The sequence below is a fragment of the Suricata suricatta genome, chromosome 15 (assembly GCF_006229205.1).
Source record: "Suricata suricatta isolate VVHF042 chromosome 15, meerkat_22Aug2017_6uvM2_HiC, whole genome shotgun sequence".
NCBI lineage: Eukaryota > Metazoa > Chordata > Mammalia > Carnivora > Herpestidae > Suricata > Suricata suricatta.
The window spans coordinates 43,379,683-43,388,832 of NC_043714.1; the positions used below are offsets into that span (position 1 = coordinate 43,379,683).

Consider the following 9,150-nt stretch of genomic DNA (forward strand, 5'->3'; position numbering starts at 1 on the left):
CGGAACCATTCCGCCACACCAAAGACTCCTTGCTCTCCTTTTAGCCAGAAACCATTGATCTGTCATAATTTCTCCAAAGGTGTTTTTGGGGGGACAATACTGTTTCTCCTTTCCCACAGGACTGTTATACTGCAATTGTTAGACCACTTAGTATTGCCCCACAAGTCCTTGAGCCTTCCTTCTTTTTTTTCTCATGCTCTCTGTTATTAAGATAGAAAAGTTTCTATTGATCTATATTCAAGTTCACTGATTTTTTTATTCTCTGATTCTAGATCTACTGTCGCTCCCATTTAGTGAGTTTTAAATTTCGGTTATTGTGTTTTTCCATTCTAAAATTTCCTTTTCTTTTTTTTTTTGTTTTTGTTTTGTTTTTTACATCTTCCATTTCCCTGCAAAGTTTTGAAAGATTTCTGTTCATTTCAGGAGTCTTTGGCTTTATTTCTTGGAGCATGGTTATAATAGTTACTAAAAGCCTTTGAGAATTAGCATCTGTGTTTTCTGGGGTTTGGCATTACATACTTATCTTTTCCCCTTGCCAAATCTTGATTGTTTCTCTCTTCCTCATTTGTTAAGTAATTTTGTACTGTATACTAGCAATTTTAAATATTATGACATGTGATTTTTAGTCTTGTTTAAATTTTATGGAGAATTTTTTTTAAAGAGGTTAATCTGGTTAGGTTAGAGTAATAGTTTTCCTACCCGACTTCTGTGGATTATGGTTCTTTTTTTAAAGTTAGTTTATTTATTTATTCATTTTTAACATTTATTCATTTTTGAGAGACAGAGACAGATCATGACTGGGGGAGGGGTGGTGAGAAAGAAAGAGGGAGACGCAGAATCTGAAGCAGGCTCCAGGCTCCCAAGGCAGGGCTCAAACTCATGGACCATGAAATCATGACCTGAGCCGAAGTTGGACACTTAAACGACTGAGCCACCCAGGTGTCTCTAAAGTTTATTTAATTTGAGAGAGAGAGAGAGAGAGCGAGAGCGTGAGCGAGTACCAGTGGGAGAGGGGCAGAGAGAGAGAGAGAGGGAGAGAGAGAATCCCAAGCAGGCTCTGCCTTGCCAATGCAGAGTCCAATGCAGGGCGTGAACTCACAAAACTGTGAGATCATGACCTGAGTCAAAACCAAGAGTTGGACACTTAACCAACTGAGTCACCCAGGTGCCCCTATGGAATATGGTTCTAATATCAGTTTAGTTTCAAGACCTTTGCAATGCTATATAGATCTGTCCCACCTGTATACAACTCTGGCCAGCCGGGGTCTGGGCAATGGTCTCCTGTGATTCACTTCTCAAAATTTTCAGAATGATGTTTAGGATCACTTTATGCATATAGATCACCTGGAGGGTAAGCCCAGTCCATATACAATTTTATGCAATTGTTTCCTTGAATTCCCTCCTCTCTGTGATTCTTCTCTACTCTTTCTGGTTCCCAGAGGTTTTCCTACCTGTTCCTCTTGCTAGAAAACCAGACTTTAAATGTGCCCCGTTCTACTGCACACTTCCCATGAATCTGTGCCTCCAGGACTAAGCAGCGACAGGACAGAGAAGAAAACCAATGGGGAAGAATGCTTGGGACCAGCTTCTCTGACCAGAAATAAGCGTTCCTCTCCTTCCAAGTTTTAGGTACCTACTTGGCTGCTACCACCTCTGCAGCTGTTTGCTGCAGGATTGCCTGGGGGCTGGGATTGGACAGAGAGGAGCAACAAAACAGAAAGCCAGGATTTTCCCCAACTCTCTCTCTCATAGGTGCCAGCTATCTTGTTGCTTTAGATAAACTAAATAGAAGGCTTCCCTGGAAGCTCTTTCTGCCCACACCCAGTGCAGCAGCTCTGTGTTTTAGATGGCCTTTGTCCTAGGTTAGGAGATATCAGAGGAAAGGAGAAAGAGAGACTCATTGCTGGTTTCGTGGTCTTTCAGGTTCTAGTTCCTTTCCCCAGCTGGCCTGCTACCATTTACTTTGCAGTGTACTCGTGTGCCTGCTGCATCAGTTCGGTTATATTCAGTGGGAGAGGTGGGTGGGGTGTGTTTTCTCCATGTTGACAGGAACTGCTTGTCTCATTACTAGGTTTTTTTTTTTAAGACTAGCATATTTGAAGAACTATGAAAGTGCTTTATATAGATTATTTAATTCTCAAGAAAGCTATAATACACACTTTCATAGAGAGGCAATGGAAGCCTAGACAGTTCTAGTTATTTGCTAAATACGCACTAGCTGTAGTCACATGACTAGGGTATGGCCCTGAATCTGTGTGACTCCAAAGTCTATCTCATAAAAGTGGTTACTGCATGCCAACTAAGAAATTATACACTCTGTAAAATCCAGACTGAACATCACCAGGCTACACTGTCAAACAGATGTAATTTGGGGTTTATCTCCGTTGTGCTCACTGACTCTTATCAGAGATTAAACCTATGTTGAGGAACAAGTGAGTTAAAGACCAATGTGATCATTTTTTATTAAAAAAGGAGCATAAGAACTGAATAGATGTTTTTTCCAAAGAAGATATTCACATTGCCAGTGGATACAGGAAAAGGAGCTCAACATCAGTCATCAGGGAAAATGCAAAAAAAAAAAAAAAAGCCACAATGAGATATCACCTCAAATGTGTTTGAATTGCTGTCATCAGAGATGACACAGGATCACCTGTGGACTATTGGTGGGAATGTGAACCAGTGCAGCCACTGTGAAAAACAGTATGGAGGTCCCTCAAAAGGTTAATAAAAGTACCATATGGTCCAGTTATCCTGTTTCTGGGCATATGAGCAAAAGAAATGAAATCACTATCTTAAAGAGGTATTTGCACCCTTCTCTTCATTTCAGCATATTCCCAATAGTCCAGACATGGAAACAACCTAAGTGTCCTTCAGCAGATAAATTGATAAAGTAAATGTAAGACACACACTCACACACACTAGAATTTTTTTAGGCCACACACACAAAAAAGAAGGAAATGCTGCCATGTGCAAAAACATAGGTGGACCTTTAGGACCTTATGACAAGTGAAATAAGTCAGAGAAAGGCAAATACCATATGATCTCACTTATGTGTGAAATGTAAAAAAAAAGCCAAACTTGTAGAAACAGAGAGCAGAACAGTGTTTGCCAGGGGTGGGGGTTTTGAGGGTAAGTTAGTGAGAGTACAAACTTCCAGTGGTCAGAGGAGTTTTCAGGAGCTAATGTACAGCATGGTGACTACAGTTAAAAATGGGGCATTGTATACTTGAAAGTTGCTAAAAATGTAGAATTTAAGTGTTCTCACTACAAAAAACTTATGTAAGGTGATGGATGTTTTAAGTAACCTTACTGTGGTAATCATTTTGCAATATACATACTTACATGCGGATACATATGTGTGTATATGTATATATGCAAAATCATCATCACATTGTACACTTTAAACTTACACAATGTTATATGTCAGTTATATCTCCGTAAAGCTGGGGAAAGGGGAGATACTAAATGGCCCTCCTCACAAAATAGACATAAACAGGGAAGGGCTAATCATTAAACAATGAGTAATATTCTATGATTAGTAATCTGAGTCAGGGTTGTTATGTAATATTTAATAGATTGATGTTTCTCTCTGAGTTAGGTGGCTATCCCTAACATTAGAACTACAGAGAAGCAATATTCCCATTCAGATTTCCAAGCAGCTAGAGCTTTAAGGGAACCATATCTGATCTTGTCATTCATGCTCCTCAATAATTATTTTGTAGATAAGCGAATACATAAAAATATATGAGATTCTGAAAACAAAAATGTCTTGAGAGGAATGTAAATTTTAAGACCAGCTAGTTCCCTTTTATCAGGAAAGCAGATCCATAGGAGGAATAAATGGCTAGAAGCACAGAAGTAGTCCTTTTAAGATGAAATAAAATAAGTGGGGCTATCTTATGCCCATCTCTACTGAGTTCCATTGTTAGAGGACCTGTAAAAAGAAATCCTAGAGCCTTGGACAAGACAGGAGAAATCCACGTCACTTCTAGAAAGTAATGTTAGAGCCTAGAGGGACATTATCAGGATAGAATCCTTGCATGTGCTTCCCCATATCACCACATTCCAAGAAAGAATTCCTAGTCATTATGGGGTATGATGCAGGGAGCCCTGAAGACCATGGAAAAATGCAGCATTTAGTGTTGTTTAACGTCGGTGACCATGCTGCACCCTCGTGACCTCCACTTGCCTTGGCCAGGCGCAGTTCATCCTGACTGAGGTATAGCATAACTGGTGGATTTAATTTAATAGCTGACAGTTATTGAGCACCTACTCTGTGGCAGGTACTGAGACCAGACAATGATAGGTTTTCTTCACCTGTCTGTCCAACGACCAGTATGAAGAAATGTCTATATGTCAGGCTGATTAGGTCTGGGGGTTTGAATTTCTGGGTTTTCTTGGGAACTCCGCATCTATTTGTGTTTTCCTTCCCTAGTGGAGAGCATTTAGACATGATCATCATCATACAACTAGCTGCCAGAGACTTTAGTATTTATTCTGTCTCTTTACAGAGTCTGTGAGAAGTAATCAGAGAAAATTAAGCATCTAGCCCCTCTTTAGTGCTGTTGTTTGTTCCCTACTTAAAAATGAAATATAAGAAAATTAAATAGTAACTCACAAACAGAAGAATAAAATAGAGTCATTTCTCTTGTCCTAAAATCAGTGGGATCAGGAAGGTGGAAGGGTAGGGACTTCAAAGAGTTGAGAGACAAAATCATGAAAAAAAGGTGAATGGTGTTGATTGTAAAAGTGAAAAATCCGTGTAAGTCAGATGCTATAATAAAAAATTAAAAAGTAAATGACACACTAGAAAAATGACAAGCAGTTGATAACCTTATAATATGAAGAGCTTTTATTAAAAAAAATAAGCAAATGTTAAAAGAGCCCAGTACTCAAATGAACAAAGCACACGAACATAAATCATGAGTGGGAAAATTAAGGATCAACAAATTTTGTGTTGCTAATGAAAAAAGAAAAAATAGATTCCTTTTCTCTCCCATCAAATTGGCCAAGATGGGGGTTTACAAAAAAAAAAAAGAAAGTATCCTCTTACTCATCAAGGGTAAAGTGAAATAAGCATTCTTTTTTTAAATTGAGATATGATACATATATCATGAAATTCACTCTTTTCAAGTTCAATGGATTTTAATATACTCACAAGTTGATGCAACCATCAACACTGTCAAATTCTGGAACATTTTTTTATCACAAAAAGAAATGCCATACCATTAACAGTCACTTCCATCCCTCCTCCCCTGGCAACCACTGTTTTCTGTCTCTCTGGATTTTCCTTTGCTGAATATCTCATGTAAATGGAATCATACAATATGTGGTGTTTTATGTCCGGTTCCTTTTCGTAGCATATTATTTTCAAGGTCCATCCATGTTGCAGCATGTATCAGTACTTTATTCCTTTGCATGGACAAGTATTCCATTGCATGGATAATACTGTATTCTCTTTATCCATCTGTTGATGTGCATTTAGGTTGTTTCCACTCTTTTGGGTATTATGAATAATGTGGCTATGCAAATTTTGTGTGTATACATGTGTTTTTAATTTTAATAACTAGGAGTAGAATGCTGGGTTATATGGTAACTCAATGTTTAACTTTTTGAGGAACTACTCGACTATTTTCCCAAGTGGCTGCACCATTTTTTAACCCTACCAACAATATATGAGGATTTTAATTCCTCCACATCCTTGAACACACTTGTTATAGTTTACCTTTTTGATTATAGCCATCATAATGGGTATGAAGTGGTAACTCCTTACTGGTTTTGATTTACATTTTTCTAATGACTTACTGTGTTAACCAATCTTCTATCTTTATTATGATTATTTGTTTATATCCTTTAGAGGAATGCGTATCAAGTTCTTTGCCTATTTAAAAATTAGATTGTCTCTTTATAGTTGTGTTATAAGCGTACTTTATATAGTCTGGAAATTAGACCCTTATCAGATACATGACTTGCACATAATTTCCCCCATTCTTTGGGTTGTCTTTTTACCATCTTAATATCCTTTTATGCTCAAAAGTTGTTAGTTTTGATGAAGTTCAGTTTATTTTTTCTTTTGTTGCCTGTGCCTTTGGTGTCAAATATAAAATCCTTTGCCAAATCCAAGGTCGGATAGATTTACCTTTATGTTTTCTTCTAAGAATTTTATGGTTTTAGCTCATATATTTAGATTACGGACTTATTTTGATTAATTGATGGAAGGAATCCAACTTAGCTTTTTTCCCCATGTGGGAAACACATTGTCTGAACACCACTTGTTAGACTATCCTTTCCCCATGAAATGAACTTGGACACTCTTGTCAAAAGTCAACTGGCCATAGATACATGGGTTTATAGACTCTCAGTTCTATTCTATTGGTCTATATGTCTATCCTTACGTCAGTACCACATTGTTTTGATTACTGAAGCTTTTAGTTAGATTTGAATTCAGAAGTGTAAGTCCTTTGATTTTGTTCTTCTTTTTCAAGATTGTTTTGACTATCCTGGACTCCTTGAAATTCCATAAGAATTTGAGGATCAGCTTTTCCATTTCTGCAAAAAAGGCTGTAAGAATTTGTTAGGGATTATGTTATATCTGTAGATAACTTTGGGTACCTTAAAATGAAGTCTTCCTATCTGTGATCAAGAGATACATTTCTGTTTGTTGATTTTCTTCAAGCAATGATTTCTAGTTTTCATCTAGTTTTCAGTGTACAAGTCTTTCACCTACTTGGTTAAATGTATTCCTAAATATTTTATTCATATGATGCTATTGTAAATGGAATTGTTTTTGTATTGTTGTTCATTGGTAGTATATCTTATACCCTGAAACTGCTGAATTTGCTTTTTATTATATACATAATATATATAATATAGAACAATAATTATGTCATCTGTTTAGAAATGTTTTTACTTTTTCCTTTCCAGTATTGATGGTTATTTTATTTTATTTTTTATTTTTTTCTTGCCTAATTGATCAGGCTACAATTTCTAGTGTAATGTTGAGTAGCTGCAGTGAAAACAGTATCATCTTGTTCATGATCTTCAGGGGAAAGCTTTTAGGATTTTACCATGGGATATAATGTCAACAGAGTTTTTCATAAATGTACTTTATCAGGTTGAAAATTTTCATTTTTGTTCCTAGTTTTTTTGAGTGTTTTTCTTTTAAATCATGAAAGGGTGCTGGATTTTGTAAAATGCTTTTGGTTATTTTATTTTTTATTTTTTTAAGTGGCCTGTGCACCCAGTATGTGGAGCCCAACACAGGGCTTGAACTCATGACCCTTAGATCGAGACCTGAGCTAAGATCGAGTCAGATGCTTAACCAACTGAGCCACCCAGGTGCTCCCACATGCCCCTGTCAGACGCTTTCTCACTGTCAGTTATGGTCATGTGGTTTTTCCCCTTATTCTACTCATGTAGTGTGTATATTGATTTTGTACTGTTGAACTACTTCCTGAGATAAATCCTACTTGGTCATAGTGTATAAACCTTGTGTAGGCTGTTGGATTCAGTTTGCTATTTTTGTTGAGGATTTTTGCATCTACCAACTACCCACACTACTGAAGCCTCCTGAAGTAAGTCCTCATCTTTAGATCTAATGGTTCTGCACAGGCCTCATGTAGTTGAGAGTGCTGGCCATCATTTCCTTTGATATTTGTTATTGTTGCGTCTCTTCTCCCTGAAATACGAAATACTCTTTCTTCTTAGTTTCTGATGCAGTACTCCCTCCTGGGTTTTCTCTCATTTCCAAATACTTCTCCATCCCATTGGAGATTTTTCTTCTGATCATCCTTTAAGTATTAGTATTTCTTAGGAATCCTTCAGAAGATCCAAGTAACCCCATCCATGCCTAAACTTCAATGATACTGTTTATATCAGCAACTCCCAAGCTAATCAGGACTTACCCGAAGAGTCAAGATAAGGCCACTCCTCTGAGTTACTTTTGGAGCCACCTCCTGAACAACTCCTCTGGAATGTTCCACAGGTAGTACAGTACCCACGAGGACTCACAGGTCTTTGTGTTTGGGCCTCTGTTTACCTTTGTAGAGACTAGCGAAGTTGTTCAAGGACTTCTCAATCTTAAGGAAAGAGGTATGGCTTTCAGTTCATTTCACTGGAATCCCATAATCCAGTTTTGATTTCTAGCTCTTTTGCTCCAGGAGATTCTTTAGCTTTTTCCTTGTGTCTTTGTTGCCTCATTTGTAAATACTTTGAGGATTAATGATAATGGAAAATGATAATGTATGTAAAAATCTTGACCCATATTAAGTTCCAAATAAACTGCAGCTATTTAGTAATAGACATGAGGGGATAACATACAAGGGAATGGAAAATAATACTAAATTATCTGTTGTTTCTGACACTGATCTATGCTTTCATCTGCTTTTATGCTGGGAGGGGACTTTGAGCAGCAGATACCAGATGAACACTGGAGCTTTGCTCTAATAATCTTACTGGGTCCAATCTGAGGATTTATCGCTATAACAAGATCTTTTTATTGTATTCAAAATGAAACCCCTTTTGGTTATTATATTACACTTGGATGTGTGTTTTTATACTCAGTGTTTGCCTTAAGGTGAGCATCCACTAATTTTCATTTAAATACTTGGGTTTTTTTCCTTTATTTATTTTTTCTTTTTCCTTTTTTTAAAATGTTTATATAAACTTTTGAGAGACAGAGTGAATGCAAGCAGGGGAGGGGAAGAGAGAGGATACAAAGTGGACTCTAAAATCTTTCAATTCAATACAAAGGAATTTACATTTGAGTAAGTAAGCATTGTTAATGGGAAATTTATTGTTTTTACGGTTCCCTTTTAAAACTTGGTGCCTATCTTACAGAACTTCTTTGCTAAATTCATTTTAAAATGACTTAATCCTTGGATTTTATTTCACTTTCGCATAATCTTTTTCTTCTAGTCCTTTAACATAAGAAAAGGGTACCCTGAGCTTGGGTGAAATTATTGTATTCAAGATTTAGTAACTTCATCCGTAAATTGTAAATGGGAGTCAAGTACGTATTTTGTAAGCTGTAGCTCCCCACCTATGCTTGACCCAGGGGAAGATTTTGGACAGCCGTCCCTCCCCGAGCCCGTCGGTGTTTAACTTGTTAACTACGCGCTGGCTTCGGTGCGCTGCCCTGAGGATTGTGCC

At 37.2% G+C, this 9,150-nt stretch overlaps 1 protein-coding gene across 1 annotated transcript in view; it reads left to right on the top strand.

The window, feature by feature from the left end:
• Positions 1-9,150, top strand: part of SPAG1 (sperm associated antigen 1) — a 61,856-nt gene that overhangs the window by 26,791 nt on the left and 25,915 nt on the right. The window contains exon 10 of the mRNA XM_029923307.1: positions 6,486-6,522. Within this exon, the coding sequence (XP_029779167.1) occupies positions 6,486-6,522 (37 nt within the window). The remainder of the gene's footprint in view (positions 1-6,485; positions 6,523-9,150) is intronic.